The following is a 19,616-nucleotide window of genomic DNA, read 5'->3' as shown; positions in this document are numbered from 1 at the left end:
CCAGCGGAAGAATAATTGGAAGTAAAATCTGTTCCACATCGCGTGTCTCCTTTACCTGTGATTGTAACACGACGACCAGGGCCTCAGACAGCAGAGAGAGGATGCAGAGGATAGGAAGTCGGCACTCGGCATGAGCACACAGACACGACAAGGCTGGGCGCAATCGGCAAATGTTGCCATCTTTCCGCGGAACTGAAGAGCTTTGAGCCGGATTGGGGGTGTAAGACGGGCCGTTGCGTAACGGCTCCACCGGTAGCCATGCCGCGACACGGACATCATTTCTCTTTTCATGGTTCGGGGAACCGGGCTGGTAAATTAGTTACCTGATTGGGACGCTGCTGTTGGTGCAACATACGACACAGAACCAACGAGCGAATGATAACCACAGACGTTTTCGTCAACAAATGAAGTGTGGACCGGCGGTTGCATTTCTCTTCCAACAGAGTTCTGACATACTTCATGCCCAGCCCGAGATCTACCAACAACCTTCCTAACATGCAAAACTTCACCACCCGCTAACCTCCGCATTTTCACGCCAGCTCACACTCAATGAGGCTCTCCACTCCCTCGCCCTTGGACCAAATCTTGACTATCTTGAGACCCGCCGGCTCCAACAGGCTGCGCCATTGCGCTTCCGTTCGTTCCCTTGAAGCAAAAAGAGTAAGCATCATCATGTCCAGGGCGGTAGTCTGCCAGTTGGCCCCCGTTCCGGGCACAACGTTCTCGTTGATCAACAGCTTGCTGTATCCAGGCTTCATCGCAGCCGTCACACGCGCGAGGATGCTCTTGCCAACCTCGTCCGTCCAGTCGTGGAGCACCGAGTGCAAGTAGTACGCTCTCGCGCCCTTGACCGGCTGCTCTGTGTGGAAGTCATACTCCATAGGCTCGATCTTGGGGTCGATCTTCTCTACTTGCGCAAGCACGTGCGGGAGGTCTTGCAGGACATGGCGGCCGGGCGCGTTGGGATGCTTTCGGCAGAACTCATCGATATCGTGGCCTGTGCTGCCGCCGATGTCGACGAGGAACGCGGCATCCTTGGCGGTGTCTGCACCCTGAATCAGGCGCTCGGCGACCGGGAAGAAGTCGGCGTCCATCCATGACGGCCGGCCTTGCCTGTAGCCAGCCATGTGGTTCTGGAATTCTCCGGCAGGATAGTTGGTCATCATGTGGTTGAAAAAGTCACTGTCTTCGCCAATGATGTCTTGCATGGGTCCCTTTTTGGGATCCTCGTGAATCCTCCAGTTGTTCTTCTTCAGGTACGTAGGGAAGTTGGCCAGGGTCGGCCAGCAACCGCCAACGCTGTGGACGGTCAGGGGTGGGAATGTCGGCAGTGGTGGAGACGACTTACGTGACGGGGTATCCTCCCGCAATCAGGGGGAGACTCAAGGACTTTGAGAAGTTTGTGAGTTCATATTCATCGGCGCCGACCTCCTTGATGTACCCCATCGCGCCAAGATGACGCAGCAAGCGAGCGAGGACATCGGGATCGAAGCCCAGAGTGTAAGCAAGCTTCTCGACCTTCTTGGGCCCAGGGTTCTCGGTCATGTGCTTCCAGAGACCCGAGTAAATGCCCGCCAGAATGTTGACATTGACGTTAGGCTGTGATATGGAGATCAGCCAAAAGCTGTGAGGTTGGGTAGAAACAGACTGACCTGGGCCCAGACATGCCTAATCATTGTTTCTCTGGGAGTCTCAAGAGACAGTACCAAAGCACGAGCTTGCTTCAAGAGCTGGTTGCGTGTGGCATCATCGCTTGGCGACCAAGTTGCTCCGAGAGAGCCGATCGCGTTTGAAAGCTCGGCCACGCGCTTGGCATCGTTCGGCTGGATGGCCACAGAGGGGTCCAACGGCAGTCTCTCCGGAAGGGAACCCATGGCTACAGAACAATGACTCGAGTGCGTAAAGGGGAAAGAGAAGAATTGGACAAGACAAGACTGGATGTATAATGGGAAGACAGGATGATCTGCCGAATGAAGGGGCTTTCAACCGGCAAAACAAGAACCATCATATATAGAATTCTTCTCCTGGCTTGTTATCTGCTCAGTCCACGTGTCTCCTGAGCCTTTCGGGTTGAGACAGATGCCGATATTCGTTCTCCCATGATCGCCAAGGGCTCAAAGCGGCAGCTTCATATCCATCTTCAGGGGGCTTGTATGCACATGCAGGGTCAATTTTGCAACACAACACCAACAACACGTTGGTTCTTCAACGGACTCGATGGCTATGGTGATAGATCACTGCTGAAGACCCAAGTCTGTGGGTCCGCGGATATATGGAAAGTCCACCGGAAACCCACCGGTCAGGCGAGGGATAACGTCTTTTGCTCAGGGGGGCTGGTTCCTTTCGGCGAATGAGAACATCCTGTTGGTTCAACGTCTCTTGGCCCAACCCTTGCAACACGAGTCTCTGCGCTCGAATCCTCGACAAGACTCGAATGGCATGACTGTTGGAAGTTCTTTTGCGATCCCTTGTCTGTTTCGAAAAACGGCCGGAATGTGGCGATGAGAACCTGACTGGTAGCCTAAAAGAAGTCGCGATCAGCACCGCAATGGGAAATGAAAGACTGGACTCGAACGAGGGCTCATGAGATGGCGGACGATGCTCCCGCCTCCGCGAAGACTAGTTGGTAGTCTTTGGGGTTCCCAGGTCCCCGTGGAGGCACCCGTTTCTTATTTCTCCGACCCTCTGGCGCGGGTATTGCCGCGCTTTTCATGCTGTCCTGCCGAGCTCCTCCAACAGCCCAAATGCAGCGTCTGTTCTTCTTTTCTTTCGCAGACGTTTTTTCTTGATAGCTTTGCGACAATGTCAACCGCATCATCTCCTGAGCGAGACGCCGAGGACAAAGGCCCGACGGCCCTCGGAATCGTCATTTCCGTCTCGGCTTTGAGTACCGTGTTCGCAGCAGCAAGACTCTTCGTCAGGGGGAAGATATTAGGGAAAGTCCACCTGGATGACTATTTGATCATTGCATCTGTGGTGAGTTATCTGCATATGCAGCCAAGAAATCTTCAGCAAACACTTGGAACGTTGGCAAACTGACTGTGCCGCATCGTTTGCAGATCTGCGGTTGGGTGAATGTTGGAACGGCCATCGCCGCGGTGGCACACGGAAATGGACGACACTTCGATATCCTCGACCTCGAGCAGAAACAAGGCGCTATCCTATGGACCATCGCTGGATTCCCGGCGGGCGTCATGTCCTTCGGGCTTCCCAAACTCGCTGTTGTGGCGCTCCTCACTCGAATCATGAACCCTAGTAAGGGACACAGAATATTCTTATGGGCAATGAGTTTGTTCTGCCTCGCGAACTTGGTTGGCTGTGTGATTATTCTGTTCGCGCAGTGCCAGCCGTCGCACTCTCAATGGGACTTTTCCGTGCTTGATAAAACATGTTGGGACAAGTGGATTCTTGTTTATTTCGCCATCTACTCGGGAGGTAAGCATTGATATACCCAAGGCTACTTGATATGGCTTTGAGCTAATGTGGAACTCCTTCAGGCTTCTGTGCCTTTGTCGATATCTACCTCGCCGTGTATCCTGCCGTGGTGCTTGCGAAGCTGCAGATGAGCGTCAGAAAGAAAGTTGCATTGAGTGTCGCCCTAGGGATTGGCTCAATGTAAGCCACATGCTTTTATGATCCTCAAATACACACATACACTAACAATCTTCGGCAGCTCTTCAATCGTTGCGATTTACAAGTGTACCAGACTTCCAAGTCTAGCTAGCCAGGACTTTTCGTGTACGTTCCTCAACCGAACTTCCTTCCCCAACATGCTCTTGCTAACTTTGTCATGTTCAGATGACACAGCGGACTTGGTGATTTGGACCATGTAAGTGCAGATCTCTCTCGTGTCATGATACAGAAACCTGATCGTTGTCCGAAATAGTGTCGAAGGAAGCACAATGATCATAGCCGCATGCATCCCTGTACTGCAGCCTCTGGGCGAACTACTATTTGGCAAGCGCATGTTCAGCTCTGGCGGCGGCAAATACACATACGAGAACTACGGTTCTGGACCCTCAGGGCCGAGCGGCCATATGCGATCGGACAACATTGAGCTTTCATGTTCGCGGGAAGCTCGAAAGCGAGCTATGAGACAGGCCGATGAGATCAGCTTCGACGATACGACGACAACCACGGCTGTCGCAAAGGGAAGCCAGGAGAGCATACTCAACCAACACAACTTCAACGGGAAGATCATGAGAACCGACGTGTTCACTGTTAGCGTTCAGCAGAACAAAGAGGCTTGAAAGAAGCTCGCAGCTTGTTGGAGTGCGGTAGAGCGGCGAGAGCGGAAAGAAAAGTCTTGTATAATATTACTGTAAACACCTCTACAGCCAAAAAGTTGAGAACGCCGGACGCCTTATCCTTCTATGAGCATCATGCGTATGATCTGAACCGGTCAGCCATCGGCATGTAGTCCTTTGGCTTAGGCTCTCCAGTTATTCCTCCAAACACCAGCTGCCCTTTCAATTTCCACTTCGGTGGGACATTCCAAGCTTTCGCTACCTCCTCATCAATAATGGGGTTGTAGTGCTGTAAATTGGCACCGATGTCTTCCGCCGCCAGGAGAGTCCATACGGCATACTGCAGCATTCCATCGCTCTGTGCGGCCCATAGAGGGACTTCAGTGGCATAAGTAGGGTACTTCTCTTGCAAGTCTTCGACAATCTGTTGATCCTCGAAGAACAAGATAGTGCCTGCGGCTTTCTTGAAGTTCTTCATTTTTTGGCTCGTGTGTTCCCATTTTTCATCCGGCACCTTGGCTCGAAGGATCTTGGTAATGATGTCCCACAGCCTGTCATGCTGCTGGCCGTGAAGGACAATAACTCGGTTCGATTGGGAGTTGAAGGCGGATGGCACTTCGGCGAGTGCCTCTTGAACGATTCCGTCGATGCGGGTGGTTGATAAGGGGACTTTTCTAGATAGCTGGTAGTGCGATCGTCGGGTCTGCATCACCTCCAGCAGGTCGCTTGCGGAGACGCTGGACGGCGCATCAACAGCGATGTAACGTGGGGGCGTGGATATCACTTCTGAGTCACCAAAAGGGAGTGGGCAGCAGAAGGTATCCTGCAGCATCCTTCGGAGGGGGCGGAGTGCAGCCATGGTTGGGCGGTAAGACGGCGTGCTTTTCTGCTGCGTGATGCACTCCAGATCTGCGAGTAGTGTGAAGAAAAAGAAACGCGGAAAAGCTTAGAAAATTCGGCAGGAGGTGCAGTTTTCAGGGTCCCGCTTGAATGGCATTATAGCCAGGATCACATGCCGTCATGCTACTCCCACATGATTAGATTGATAAGATCTCAGTCGGAAAACCATCAAGATTGAGACCGAAACTGACTCGTCTGGAGGCCGCGTAACGCGGTGTCCGAATTTCGAGCGGGTCTCCGACATCGCCGAGCTGTGATCCGGGTACGGTCCGGCATTTCAACCCCGAAGCGGTGTGGACGGCACAGCGTCGCTCAGGTTTGTCATGGCTGACAGATGATACTTCACTGATCAAAATGTATTTGCGCGCCAACCGTTGTCAAAATTGGACTCTCTGTGTTCATGAGGAAAGTTGGTGGTTTAAGAGGAGAGAAAGATCAATTTGACTGAGATAGCCGGCTTCCTCCGAGCCGAGCCGACCGAGACTGCGATGGACCACGCACAGCTCATGACCGCTGGCAATCAGGCTTCGTGAGCAAGCACAGGAAGAGTCAACAATCCATCGGAATGCACTAGTCAGAGGGCAGATCTGGTCTGTTGCGGAATATGCTGAAGCAAGTTGTCGTTACTTCCTCAGCAATTATCGCGTCATTTGCTGCCATGTCGTCTTTGCTCATCCCCGAATTCGCCAGTCGCATATGTGCCAGGACCATGGCTGGTATCATGTAAGCCTTTCCAACGAAATCCTGTGTCGGAAGCCTTTGTTCAGCGATGTAAATGAAGCGTCCAAGGATCTTGGCAAACCTCTCCTTGAGCTCAGGTACAAGGGTCCATGATTGGGGATCCGCAAAGTAGCTCTCCATCTGGACGCAAATGAAGAGAATCGCTTGAAAAGCAATCGTCTGGAAGATGGAACTCGAAGTGCGCATTAAAGTTACTAGCGCGTCGTTCTCTGGCCACCCAGTTTTGTCTTGGGGAGGGTCGAGCCTTTCCATTAGAGACATTGCGGTTGACATGGAAATATTGTGGGAGAAGGTGTATAATGGACTTCTGAGTGATCCAAAAGGGATGTGGAGAGCTAACAGTGATCTGGCGCATAAAGCGGCGGGCAATCCATGAGTAAATGCCGTCGAGGTAGAACGATGAGCTGAGTCCGATGAAAGTAGGAGTTGTGCTGCGGGGCTTAGCTGTTCATGCAGGATGAATGCTTCGTTGTAGTCGACTGAGCCTTTTATGTTGTTGAGAAAATGTGCAATCTGAAGTCTGACTGGTAGAGTGGATATCAGCACCAGAACAGCGGAGATGGCCTGAGAACCTCCTGCGTTGTCCAGATGGTCGGACACCATCATCGGTAATGGCATATCCCAATCGTCTGGAGTCAAAGTGGGTTGCATTCCTTCATCCATAGAGCTCTGCAAATCAAGCTCGAGAATGGTATACCACAGGTTTTTATGCATCACTAGCTCCTCCGGATCCAGTTGGTGACCCGTAGAGGAAGGATCTCGATGCAAACCTGCCATCATAGCGTTGCGCACCAATGCCCCGGATGAGGGCCAGCTCGCAAGCGCCTCTAGACCGTAGCATTGCCGCATCAGACTAATGAGGAAAGAAGATTGTAATGTCGTTATATCGCGGGGATCAGATCGAAGCGCAACGCTTTGCCATGCTTGAATGAGATGCCACCACGTGGTAATCCTAGTGAGAGGGAGTCGGTCTTCCGTCGGCTGGATGGATGCGTTGCCGATGGCAATTACCAGCAGTAGGTGGATGCAGAAAGTCAAGGACACGCTCTCTGGTGATTCCCAGTGTTTCTCAGCCTCAGCCCGAAAATTCGACTGGTTGAAAAATCGAAAGATGGAGCCGTATGTCTGGAAGTATCTGTCGACTAGCTTGATGGCAATTTCCTTGTCAGGGATTTCATCGAAGATGGATCGCTGAGCTTCCTCGGAATCTCCCGAAACCAAAAAGCGGCGTCGGAATAGTTGGTCTTTAAGATCACTGTAAGAAGTGAACTTGCCATCGGGTTTGATGAAGCCAGCTTGGCTTAGGGGTATTAGGATGTGGTCCAACTATACGGTCAATGTCAGACTACCGAGAAATTGATGAAAGTTGGGAGGCAAACCTGCCTTTTCAAGAAGACCGTGAACACTACTTCTTCCGTACCAACTTCTCTTCAAAGGGTTTCGGGAAACCTTTCTTGGGATTGGGGGGGATTCCAAACTCTCGCCAACGACAGTCTCTTGGGGCGTCAACAACGTGATCTCAGGATGATTTTGCACTCTTTCTCTCTGCCCCACGCTTGTCTCCGAAGTGGTTGAAACTCCACAGGCTGCCGGTGATATGTGTGGGGATTCAAGACCAACATCTTCGTGTCCTTCGATTGACACTGGCTCGTGGTTAGGTGCGACTCGATCTCGGCTATCGGACCGTGCCGCTTGAGCCTCTTGTGGAGGGTGCCTCTCGCCACTATCAGTTGCTGAGTGGTCATAGGTGCATCTCAAGGGAGGATCAGTCTTGGAACACCGATCACAAGGCTGTCCTTTATTGCACTTCAGCTTTCGGCGATGACATTGATGGCAGACCAGCTTGGACCGTTCCCGCCGTCGCCGGAAGGACCTAGTCCTGCCTGCGGCCGGAAGGTCGGACATAGTGACAGATGACGATTGAAAAGCGAAACGATGAGCGGATGAAAGATAAGCTGGCCTCTGCAGGAAGCGGAATGATGAATGAGGGATGATGGATAACAATCAAATCTGACGGACATGACAGAGGACTCCCTGCTGACATCTGATGAACATCGGTCGGTGACGCCAATTCAGCTAGACCCCACCTGTAACGCCGAGCAACTCTATTTCATACCCTTAGGCCGGACTTAAGAGTGGGTCTCAGCTGACTGTCGGTATGAAAGTTCATCCCGATGACAGGCGACGAATTTGTAAATTCGGTGCGGTGACATTGGATCTCGACCGAAATCAATTCTCAACATGGAAGATATACTGAGGCCCCAAAATCCTGTGGTTCTCCGGTGTATAGTCTTTCCTGGCATATTTGCCTCCGCGCTGCACTCTCTCCGGGTGCCAAATGAGCGACTCAATGCGGGGGATAGTTTCAATCCATGGGCCCATCACAAACGTTTTGCAACATTGCTTCCTCAAGAAACAATGCTTTGTAGATGTCTACAAGTTCGGGCATTGAATGTCACTTTCGTCAGCAATTTTCAATGCCGCCGTAACCTCTCACCGTGAATGGATTGACGCATGTCCGGATGTGATCATGGCTACTTATGCTCAACAATAAGTGTTCTCTAGTGCCCTGACATAGACAGGTAGTTCAAAATTACTGCTTTGAATCCTTGATATATCTCCATTGGCTGACTACATAGTAGGTCACTGGCAAGGATTCGCGTTCCCCCATCTTGGGTCCTCTTCGACAGCGCACGTCCGTGACAGTGCACGGCCATCCAATACTACCGTTCGCGGCGTTTCATCTACTGCATCTCCTACATCCCTGTTGCCGTTACAAAGAACTTGGAGACTGAATTGTTTCGAAGATCCATCCTCGGAGTCCGCGGAGCCTCTTAAGTAGCCATTGTTGACGACACTCTCTGGCCGCTTCTGGCCTTTTGAGAGTAATCGCGTTCTGTGTGTTGAGCAATACTACCTAGCCGCACATCGCCAGCCCAAGGTGAAGCCGCCCACAACTGGCCCGAACATGGAACCTATTGACCTGACGACGGGCAGCTAAATTGATACTCATACCTGGCCCTTTTTCTCTGTGCAATGCTACTCACTGTCGTAACGTATGGAACGCATCAACCCTTCTCAATGGTTGCAGAACCCGCCCAGCTATGTTCAAGGTCAAAGATCTCTCGAAATGTCAGTTAGATGCATGCTTAATTGGAAATAGTGTTTGAGAATATTTTTCAACCCTGTCAGCATAGATCCTTGCGCGCCTGCCGGGGAGCCTGTTTTCAACTACCCAGACAGTATGCTTTACCCTTTCTCAACTCGAGGCCAGTCTACTTCATTATAGGAAGAAGGCGGATTTGCCCTTGAGAAGAGTCGCCATTCTTCAACCTTAGTTTTGGTGGCTTCAGAGAACATACAAATTCTAGTTCGTACGTGTCTTCAGTCAATCCCAAAATACGTGAGAAGGCAACTGGGAAGTGACTTACATCAATGCTTCACGATGAGTGGAAGTTGGCGACCCCACAACCCGTGTTCAGAGCTGCCAGTTCGCATTTGACATCTGCCTGACATCTGCAAGGGGTAGGATGCATGTTGAATTCCTAATTGCTGACATTCATCTATGCCTCTCATTTCCGTCTAATTTCCCTGCACTTTTTGCTACTCGGAAAAGCAACAAGACAAAGAAGAAAGTACGTCCCCCGCGCGGGATGATCCACTTGCTAGCTACGCAGCCAAATATCTTTATTCAGGTTAGAGGCAACTGAAGTAAGGGGCCTCAAAAGTTGAGGGAGGCCTCCGCAATTGATCAGCCACTACAATCAAGTTTGCAGTTGGAACAGGGTAGAAATTTTCGAAGCTCTTCCGCCACTTTTCTCCGAATACCGGATCACTGACTCCAATGACGGCTGTCCGACCTTGACAGCAACCCACCTGCCGATGGCCATGGAATCGGAGATTTTCCAGTTGCAGAAAGATCCCCTCTTCTTAATGGCTTGACGTAGAGGTAAGGTTGTCTTCTATGCTTCTCCAAAGGAAGTCAGCTGCATGTTAAAATCTGCACAAAACTGCAGAGACCTGCAGCCGCCGTGGTGAATCAAGGCTGGTCACGCACCTATGATCCCACAACCATGCAGCACACCGCATGTTGGTACGGATCACATTGCGGTATTTGTGGTCTAGATCCCGCTGACAACGAGGGGTCGGTGTCCACTGTCTTAGAGCCCTGCATGGTATACCGACATATAGGGTGACATCGGCTGCAACCCAATCTGTAAGCAAATCGTGATGTTTGCCCTGCCGATAACAGCTGATTTCAAAATGTTTGGCAAACTGTGGACGCAGGGGAAAAAAAGAAACCCTCGGCGACAGCCTTTTTGAGCAGTCGAAGAAAAAATGGTCCGAGTAAATGCCCGTGGAACTTTCTGTGACCATGACCTGCTGCACCTCCCTGATTGGTGTTGACGGACATTAATCGATGGACGTCGATCCTCCGCACCTGCCATCTTGAGCACTGGTTGGTCAGTTTATATCGTCTAAATCTCCGTTTGAGGAATCTGGCGGCAATACCGGCACCTGAAGTGGTTTAAACTGGCATGCTGCTATCCGTCAACATACCACGGGAGCTTTTTGCACCCGGGCGGAATGCGGGCTCTCCCGATGAATCTGAATCTATTAAAGAGGCTATTCCCGGCCGAAAGAATGAAGAGTATTCCGACATCATCCTCAGCCATCAAATCTTGAGATCAATCAGACAGAACACTTTTGTCATTATTTCCCAAATTTCACCATGAAGGTCTCCGCAGTTCTCGCTTTCTTCGCGACCTCGGCTATTGCCACTGAGTTCGGCAAGACGTGCAGAGATGAGCACATCGACGCCAACACCGACGTTCTGACAGCCAAGTGCGATACTGGCGACGGAAAGGGCACCCTCCTGGACACCTCGCTCAACCTGAACGACTGCTTTGGGTTCCAAAACAACCAGATCCAGGTACGTACGGAATATCCGAGGCTGGAATGCTCTTGTGGTCTTGGAGGTGCATGATCGCGGGTTGCAGTCGCCCACATCCCGGATCCTTGTTTTGCTGACCATTTCGTCATAGTACGCGAACCAGGGCCACTTTGGCGACGTCTGCAAGGACTGCTTCTCATACCGTCTGCCCGACCCCATCTATGAGATTTTCGGCGTCTTCAGGGTTTGGATGAACTGCACCTGCAACGGCAGTCCCACGGAGAGTGCCATCAACCTGGGTAGGTGACGTTCTGGCTTGGCACTGTTGCGAGCCTCATTCTCTTGCATGCATTAGACCCCGGCTGGGCATAGTCGCTGACATCACCCTACAGACAAGACCCCAATCAGCAACAAGTTCGGCACTTTGTCCTGCGCTCGTGGATAGACACCCATGCACATGGACTTCTTATCTCAATCATTGTTTCTTGCTTGTTTCTGTCCCTTCCGAAAAAAACGGAGTAGTCAATGGCTTCAATCTGAAAGTCTGGCTAGGCTGGGTATGATTTACGATAGTTCTGGATCTCGTTCGCTACATCTTGGAGGATACCACTTTGAAGACTTCTTGTACATATTTAGCGGCCCAGCGCCGTCATGTTGGAGGATGGAATATCTAGCAGCAACCTCCCTGCTTGTCATTGCCATGCATACTGTAAGACAGCATCTCAAATAGGTAGCCTTATCAACAAGCCGTTCACTCGTAGCACAATCGTGAGACATGCCTCTTGTTCAAACTCCCTCAATTGGCTCTAACCATCATTCCTAGGTCTGGATCTACTCCAGACTAGTCTCATCAAGAATGTACACGTAGGCATGGAACCCCCACTCAAGCCTCATTGCGGAAACCCCTTCATCCCAACCCAGATCAAAAGCCTATTAACTCCGCGCTACGGCCGTGGCAGTCATCACCAATCAGAGGAGGCTCAGCATCGATGACGGAGTAGGCGACCCTTCCCGGCCTGAGCTCGAGATTGACAAATTGTTCATCCGCCTCGCCAGGTTGGGAAGGCTTTCCCAGTTGTACTCGTCTTTCCACGTGTTGTCCGACTTGGCTTGGAGGATAAAGTCATAGAGATTGGCCATCTCTTGACTGTCCCACATTCCCTCTCTTCTCTTCATCCTCCGCAAGGCATCGATGCATCGTCGTTCCAAGTCGTCGTTCTCGCAGAACGCGCAGATGTACGAGAGCGAAGGCACCACATCTGCCGCGAGTGAGAAGGTGGGCCTCGTTCCTTGCGTCTTGCCGAGGATGATGTCTTCAGCCATGTCCACTAGCTCATTCAAAACTCCCATATCCGAATGCTTCATATCGCAGGGCGTGTCGTGCGAGTTGAAGATTTCCCAACTCTTCCTAGAGAAGTCCAAGGCCTTAAGCTCTTCTTTATCCGCCGGATCGATGCGTTCCGGCAGGCCCTCTTGAAAGGCGTCGAAGCGAACGCACCACTCTTTGAAATGTTTATCAGCCAGATCCCATTCGGCCTGTTTCGTTGAGCTCCTCGAAGTCGTTGATCCAGGCGAGTCCTTGCCATTCTCAGGCGGAGAGGGACATGATCTGCACGTGGAGCCTTCACTGCAGGATACCCACGACTCATCGAACGCTTCGGAGAACATGACTTCGACGAGATGAAGCTGATATCGGGCCTCGGCGACACTAGTGAAGGGTCTGGTCTGGTCTTTCTCTTCGTCTTGAACGAAGAAGGACAAATCAGGAACCACATCCTCCTCGATTAGCATTGACGCATCCATTCCCATGCACGAAAACATGCCGGCTATGTCGCAAAGCTGGATGAAATGGTTTTCGACTGTTTCGGCGAGACACTTGTCGTAAGCGGAGAGCGAGGCTGGATTTCGTCTGTATGCTAGCGTTGCTTGGTGAAGTGAGTCAAGAACCTTTGCTCCGGATCTCAAGTGTTGAACAGCTTTGTCATATTGCCCTCGGATGATTTCGTAACAGACGAAGACTAGACAACTGATCAGGGTGATTCTGATGTTGACTGGCGAGGGGTCAGCCATAATCTGGATGGCTTCTGATACGGCTTTTCGGTAATGGCGCATTGATACATCGCTCAGCTCCAACGAGCTTTCTGTCGCTTGTGTCTCGTAGAAGGGGTTTTCCAAGAACGCTCTGTGGGCGGAGCCAAGGGCGATGACGGCGTGCTTGACGGAATCGGAGTAGTAGCCTAGAGGTAGGATGTAATTGCTCCAAAGTTTTGCCAATGGCGTAGAGGCTCCGAAGTCTGGAACGGTGCAGTTATGCACGTGGTGGAACATGAGTCTCTCGATGTTATCTCCCGTAATATCCCAGTTGACAGGTGCTGTCAGATGCATCACCGACGTATTTCGAATCTGTCGCGCCAGCATGCAAGCAGTAGCAGTGGCGTTCGCGCTTGGCGATCGTGACGCTCGCCTTGTTTGTACAGCATTGAGATTCGGGTATCCATCGCATTTGTGCTTGTCCTTTTTGCATCTTTTGCATGTGGGTTTCTCCTCGTCACACTTCACATGTCGGACTCTAGCAGCAGTTGGTCAGATCCTGTACAGCGAGGCCGGTGATACAAACAAAGTCTAGATAGCGAACTATAGAACCAGGCAAAGAGGCCTTACTTGCTGTGATGAAAGGAAACTTGGGGTCAGTCGAAGCATTCTTGAACCAACTAAGGTGGCATCAGTGTTGGTCACCAACCATGTCAGACATCCGGTCCTAACCTTTGACGCGCTCGCCCTGGTTCGCTTGGGCTTCTTCGGCGCGGGGGCCACCGAAAAGACTCCGGTCCCCGGAATGTGCGCGTCCAATGGCATTATTGGCTTCGATATGCGTACGAAAGAAAGCTTATCAGACAAATCAAGTTGTGAGATCGAACGGAGCTTGATGACAGCTGTCCGTACCGAAACACCGGTGAAAAGGTGGGAGCGCGCTCTCGGATACGGTAACGCGGGGGCTAAGACAGGGTATGCGCCAAGCATCATCACACTTTTGGGCAACGCCCACTATATAAGCCAAGGTGGTCGAATTGGCCAAAAGCGCGCCGACGCGCCCCTCGGGCGCCGATGAGCCCTGGCCATCCCCTGGTTTTCCCTGCGACGTCAGCAACTTCGTCAGGGACAACAAGCGTTTTGGCGCTAACACTTAGTCTTTTACGATGTAGCCAATCATACGACCCAGTCGAAAGTTATTATTCAAGAAATATGGGCCTCCCGAGGATGGGACCGTTCGAGGTTCCCGCAAAATTGTCTGAACTCGACGGAAGAAGGTGCCTAGCTCCGGTGATTCACACGGCGACGCCGATACAAAAAGTGCTTCTTTCAGCCCTACCGGGCAACATGCGTTCGAAAGATCGCGGGAATTCCTTTTCATCTTCCTATTGGCGTCTTTGCCTTCTCGAAGCAAACCTGTGGCATCTGCGAATGCCGCTAGCTGAGAATGATTCAGCCCCTGTTTTAGACCGTTGGCTGGAGCTCCCATCTCCACTGCGGGTATTGAAGGTTGAGGAGTCTCGTCAGTGTCATCCCTTAGACGTAAAACTCTCTCGAAGTTGTAGTTGCTACATACGACAGAAGATGGGATGGCAGCCCGGCATATCGATGTTAACCTTTCGGAGTCTTAACCGTTTGTTTCTATCCCTTTGTCCTGACAACGATAATTCGATGGCAAGGCCTTTTACTGCTGCCTAAACCTAATCTCCTAAGCTGAAATGGCTTAGCACACAACACGAAAGATTGCAACTCCAGTGCTATTCTTGGCACCGGCACCTGTCTGGTGTGATTACTGATGGACACTGGGATTCTAGAAAGCCCGCCTAGCGGGACTTTAATTCTCTCCGGCTTCCATGGCATAATTTTCCGCATATTCGCCGTGCATCTGAGTGCCATCGGGCTGTCGTTCACGTTGTCATGGCGCTCACACTAGGACCCCCCTTGTACTCTCACATGTCCAACATCTGACGGAGAGTTTGACAGTATGAGCCTCTTGAACATCACAGGGCAATGATGTAATTTTGCTGTCGTCGATGCTCATTGATTGACATTGTTTGCGAATTGTGCTCAAGCTCACTAAACGATTTCCAAGACAATCTCCAAGGTATCCTGGGCGGCACAGGCTGCATGAATCTCGGTCTCGGTCGAAAGTACAGATATGGTCAATAGCGATGCACGTGTTCTCAGCAAGAGTTAAAGATCTTGCCGGTGGGACGGTCTGGCCTCCCCCGCAAGCCCCGCGCCGAGAAACAGCGATGAGACTCGGAGAAGCACGCTCGGACTGCAAAAGCATACAGCCAGGGGAAAACCCTTTACCAGGTTACCAGTCGTGCTGGGGCGTACAAGGGTAGCTAAACAAGTGTGCCGACCGTTAAACTACCTTGCCTGACTGCCTCTAGAACAGCAGGCTAGGGGGTGCTCCGCCCCAACTTACCAGGAGAAATCTTCAATGCAACGTTAACATTACCACGAAGGTGACTTTGAGTGCACCCGGCAGCAAACTCCTCTCATGTAGGAGAAGCATCACATGGATATCGATACACTCTAATCATTTCCTCCATTGCGCCACGATGTAAAGACCAACTAGCATTGTGAGCCGACGTGTAAGAGTGCTTTAGATAGGGTAAAGATAGCGTTCCAGATAGGAAGCTCACCATCCACCGCTAATCAGAGCAACTCCTGTAAGGTTTTGAACAGTACGAGTTTTGTAGTGCGGCTGCTCAGCTGGCTACCGGACATCATGGAAGTCCCATAAAAGCTTCAAACTTGGCATCGAGCCAACTCAATGACTACAGTGAACATTCATGGGGTGGTGTTCAGTACCCCCAGCAGATGACCGTAGTACGATCGATATATAATAAGATGTTCTGAATTGTTTCGATGCACATCGCAAATCTCTCCGCGTGAGACTGGGTCCACGTTTGCAACCATCGACTCAAGACTTCCGACCGGGCTACGGAACCGTATCTGACGACATCGACAAGTGATATGGGATCAGTGTTGAGTGCATGAAATGGCAGAAATATTCCCTCTTTGGGCTGGGCTGAGACATACACGTAATTTCACTTCAGATGACACATGTCTATCAATTCACCTGAACTCGTGGCTGAGTTGTCAGGCTGATTTCTCAGGGGGAATTGGCCGCAGCATAGCCCTATTCGGCCCTTCTGTGTGATGGCCACCAGTGAGACGTGTGCCAGCGCGTTTGGCAAGTCGAACAAAACTCGCCATGTGGTCGGTTTAACAGCAATCCCATCAGTCATCGTAATGTCACAATACTAAGACTGGTCTTGATGTTTTCGACCTAAAGAACTGGTGAGGATTGCGGGTACTTTGTGTCGTTCTACCAGACTTTAGCGACCCCATTTGGCATGGTCTACTCCAGTCTACAGGTTCCCAAGTGGAATCGAACAACGGCCTAGAGCCGTCCAAGGTTGCAACCAACGGGCCATGCCTCTTTCATAGTTAGTGATTCCAACTAAATATGGGAGCCGAATACACAGTCGGCATATTCGTGCCGCGCGTCAAGGATCGATAGGCTCAAGACCCAAGGCAAGGGGATGAACACCGAGGCCTCCAGCTGAGACCCCACTGCACTAGACATGCAGGAGACGTCTGATTGAGCAAGTTCAGCACAGCCCCCATCGATACGGGCGAGGTAGGGCTTAGGCAGCCGTTTTGGCAAGGCATTTTCCCCGTCTTTGGGCCAATGAGGGTGGCCCTCCTAATTTCTAGTCTCGTCCGGCGCCGTTACGATTCTCGGAGCCTCAGTCCATAGCATTCTCGGCCCCGGGAAAGTACCCGCTCAATCTTATTATGACTTCATGTCAGGGCCGTCGCGTGAAGTGCGCGGGGGCCGAGAACAGCTTTATTCTCGGATGGGTAAGTAGACAAGTTTCAAAAGTCCGACTCCTTGCTGGCAAACTCAACCCATTTCAACAAATATTGTCAACTTCTCTCTCTGATGGCGATGTTGCCGCGCTTTGCAACTTATGGCTGCACGATATGTCAGGCCAAATTCACATGCGCTATCGACGTGTGTGTAAGCGATGTAAATTTGTTTTCGACACTGAACACCGCGATGGCACCCATGCCTGTAGAAGCTCTGTTTCTCGAGGGGCTTCGCCAGTGGCAATATCCACTACCACTTCGCCAAGGTAGGCCAGCCCTCGGACCAATCACTAATCAAACAACCTTCAGTCATCCGACATTGACGAGTTCAAGATCCCCGAAGAGGAACTATTTCATAAGGCCTTCCTCAGCTAAACAGGGGTATCTCCAGCAGTAACTGTGCCAGTCCCCACAGCCCTGGAAGTCCTCAGAAAGAGAGACTGCAGCGACCAAGTTGCGAGCGAATATTGAGACCCGGAGGAACTGATTCAGAAGACGACTCTTGTCACAGACGATATCAGTCAAGAAGTACCGGATGATATAGCAGGTAGATGTGTTCACTCCCACATGTGCTTTGTCGACTTTCAACAACAGGACATGAGGTCTTCGGGACACGGCACACGTCGCACCTGACCTCTTTTACAATTCTTCTGTAAAGACGACTCAGCTTGGGCTGATCGACTATCAGCCTCCGGCACTCCTTACGGCACGGGCCGATCCTTGCAGCCATGTGGCAAGCAATGGACCCAGATGCCTACTTAGGCACGCACATCGGCATCGGTCATTTCGGACGAACTTCGCTCTGATCACCGGCCAATACCGTTGCGCATCATATCTCTTGGCATCGCAAGCGGTCTTCGCTTGGTGCAAGATTGCTACGATGAGGCCTTGCTACTATGGGGTTGAGGCGGCATTTGCCAAGCTGTGCGGTCGTCAAATGCGGACTTTCGGGGTTGCAACGGCCGAACACACAGATCGTCGAGAACCACAAAAGCAAGGTCGCGTTGCACCAAACTACGAATGAGCTGCACGGAGCCGAGAAAGTGGTATGCATGCCGGATGGATCCTGTCTCAGCATGTGCTTGGCCTACCGATAGGAGGTCCGCGGACACCTATCGCGTCCCGATGCCAGCGGTTTAATGCCATGTAAATAGAGAGGTGCACTGAGTATAAAGACGAACCAGACATCCGACGAATCGCTTGAGTAGAAACTCTCAAATAAGATGGTTGTTAAGTTCCTGGACCACTCAAACTATATCTCAACATGGCGACCGAGAAGAAGATGCGAATTCTAATTGTAGGCGGAAGTGTCTCCGGGCTATCCTTGGCCATCATGCTGGAGAAGTTCGGCATCGACTACCTGATCCTAGAAGCCTACCCTACAATTGCGCCTCAACTTGGTGCGAGCATCGGCCTCCTGCCCAACGGTCTGAAGATCCTCGACCAGTTGGGATGCTATGAACGCCTGCGTGAAATCGGGGGCGACATCTACTATAAGTGCTCCATTAGATCCTCAGATGGGCGGGTTCTGTCAGAAACGAAAGACGCAAGTCTTTCTGAGAGCATCGAAAGCATGTACGTCGCCAAGTTCGTCCGATGCATCTGCCATGATTGACTTCGACTAGGACGGGCTACCCCTGCGTTTTCATCGACAGGCAAATGCTTCTCCAGGTTCTGTACGAAAAGATCCGTCACAAGGATCGCGTCTTGACGGGGAAGCGAGTCTCCCGGGTGGAGATGACCGACTCAAGTGTCACGGTCAAGACACAAGATGGAAGTACATACCCCGGAGACATTCTCATTGGGGCCGACGGGGTCCGAAGTACTATCAGGCAGGAAATGTGGCGCCTTGCTTCAGAGGAGAAGCAGAACGTATTTCCACCAGACGAGGCCCAAAGTAAGTCATTGCGCTGGCAAAAGATTGTGATGAATGACTTCCTTACAAAATTTGAAGGTCTCAAGTCAAACACAAAATGCATCTTTGGCATTTCGAATCTCCCCAAAGGTTGGCGTGGGATGCAGCATTCCGCCTTCAATGATGGGCGGAGCTATCTGTTGGTCCCAGCACCGAAAGACCGGGTTTACTGGTTCTTCTTCCACGTGATGGATGGCACCTATTACGGGAAAGACATCCCGAGGTTCTCGAAAGAAGAGGAAAAGGCGCTCGCATCGAAATATTTTGACGACAATATTTCGGACTCAATCACCTTTCGCGAAATATATGAAGGGCGGCAAGTTGCTACTCTTGTTGCACTGGAGGAGCACGTCTTCTCTCGTTGGAACTACCGAAGGATTCTGCTCATCGGCGACTCAGCGCACAAGGTACGCAATTCGTGCTGTGTGTTTGTTGGTATACATGAATCGCTAATACGTGGTCCATACAGCTTCACCCGATCACAGCCCAGGGCGGCAACGGCGCCATTGAGACAGCAGCAGCTCTTGTCAACACGCTGGTTTCAACAATGAAATCAAATCCTCAGTCCTTGTCGGATAAGGAAATTGAATCTATGCTTGCGCAAGTTCAGACTAAACGCCAAGATAACATCACCGAGGTTATGCAAGAAGGGCGATGGGTCAATAGCATTATCTGCCAGCAGCTACCCCTCTCCAAGTTCCTGATTGGGATTATTGTGCCTTGGCTTGGTGATGGTCTTTTCCTCAAAAGCTGGTACAAGAGCTACTTGAGAGGTACTCAGGTAGAGAGCCTGGGCTTGCCTCACAGGCTGGTATCCAAGTCGTTTAACGCAGCCGCAGGCTCGCAAAGCCAACTCCGCAGCTGGGCGATCTGGACGACTGGAGTGGCCTGTTCTGGGATTGCTGCTTTTATGCTCATGCGACTCCGCAAGGTGTAGATGCATGAGACACATGGTATTTAGACTGTATTCTAATTCACTCCTAAGGTTTCATAGTCT

At 51.3% G+C, this 19,616-nt stretch overlaps 7 protein-coding genes across 7 annotated transcripts; 3 read left to right on the top strand and 4 right to left on the bottom strand.

Moving 5' to 3' along the window:
• Positions 1–530: 530 nt before the first annotated feature.
• On the bottom strand, positions 531–1,874 carry mpaG-0 (O-methyltransferase mpaG; the record flags this gene model as incomplete). The annotated part of the gene is made up of 3 exons (XM_032026216.1): positions 531–1,299; positions 1,349–1,599; positions 1,653–1,874. 3 exons carry the CDS (start codon positions 1,872–1,874, stop codon positions 531–533), a joined length of 1,242 nt encoding a protein of 413 aa, XP_031877258.1.
• Positions 1,875–2,802: 928 nt separating this feature from the next.
• Positions 2,803–4,250, top strand: CGGC5_v015158 (uncharacterized protein; the record flags this gene model as incomplete). The annotated part of the gene is made up of 6 exons (XM_032026215.1): positions 2,803–2,976; positions 3,060–3,435; positions 3,498–3,615; positions 3,674–3,738; positions 3,799–3,829; positions 3,887–4,250. The coding sequence occupies 6 exons, from the start codon at positions 2,803–2,805 to the stop codon at positions 4,248–4,250; spliced, it is 1,128 nt and encodes a 375-aa protein (XP_031877278.1).
• Positions 4,251–4,380: 130 nt separating this feature from the next.
• On the bottom strand, positions 4,381–5,106 carry HBN1-0 (putative nitroreductase HBN1; the record flags this gene model as incomplete). Its single annotated transcript, XM_032026214.1, has 1 exon — positions 4,381–5,106. The coding sequence occupies one exon, from the start codon at positions 5,104–5,106 to the stop codon at positions 4,381–4,383; it is 726 nt and encodes a 241-aa protein (XP_031877277.1).
• A 149-nt stretch (positions 5,107–5,255) lies between these two features.
• Positions 5,256–7,633, bottom strand: lepB-1 (Transcription factor lepE; the record flags this gene model as incomplete). The annotated part of the gene is made up of 5 exons (XM_066153211.1): positions 5,256–5,270; positions 5,339–5,398; positions 5,775–7,214; positions 7,268–7,316; positions 7,509–7,633. The coding sequence occupies 5 exons, from the start codon at positions 7,631–7,633 to the stop codon at positions 5,256–5,258; spliced, it is 1,689 nt and encodes a 562-aa protein (XP_066007419.1).
• Positions 7,634–10,620: 2,987 nt separating this feature from the next.
• On the top strand, positions 10,621–11,227 carry CGGC5_v015155 (uncharacterized protein; the record flags this gene model as incomplete). Its single annotated transcript, XM_032026212.1, has 3 exons — positions 10,621–10,821; positions 10,934–11,081; positions 11,175–11,227. 3 exons carry the CDS (start codon positions 10,621–10,623, stop codon positions 11,225–11,227), a joined length of 402 nt encoding a protein of 133 aa, XP_031877271.1.
• A 524-nt stretch (positions 11,228–11,751) lies between these two features.
• CGGC5_v015154 (uncharacterized protein) lies at positions 11,752–13,167 on the bottom strand (the record flags this gene model as incomplete). Its single annotated transcript, XM_032026211.1, has 1 exon — positions 11,752–13,167. The coding sequence occupies one exon, from the start codon at positions 13,165–13,167 to the stop codon at positions 11,752–11,754; it is 1,416 nt and encodes a 471-aa protein (XP_031877272.1).
• Positions 13,168–17,968: 4,801 nt separating this feature from the next.
• atmM (FAD-dependent monooxygenase atmM) lies at positions 17,969–19,556 on the top strand (the record flags this gene model as incomplete). The annotated part of the gene is made up of 4 exons (XM_032026210.1): positions 17,969–18,279; positions 18,330–18,601; positions 18,659–19,026; positions 19,089–19,556. The coding sequence occupies 4 exons, from the start codon at positions 17,969–17,971 to the stop codon at positions 19,554–19,556; spliced, it is 1,419 nt and encodes a 472-aa protein (XP_031877274.1).
• Positions 19,557–19,616: the final 60 nt, after the last annotated feature.

The sequence above is a fragment of the Colletotrichum fructicola genome, assembly GCF_000319635.2.
Source record: "Colletotrichum fructicola Nara gc5 chromosome Unknown KSG_Nara_v1_contig09, whole genome shotgun sequence".
Classification (NCBI taxonomy): domain Eukaryota; kingdom Fungi; phylum Ascomycota; class Sordariomycetes; order Glomerellales; family Glomerellaceae; genus Colletotrichum; species Colletotrichum fructicola.
The sequence above is the reverse complement of the archived record's forward strand: the minus strand, read 5'-3'. Positions and strand labels throughout refer to the sequence as shown.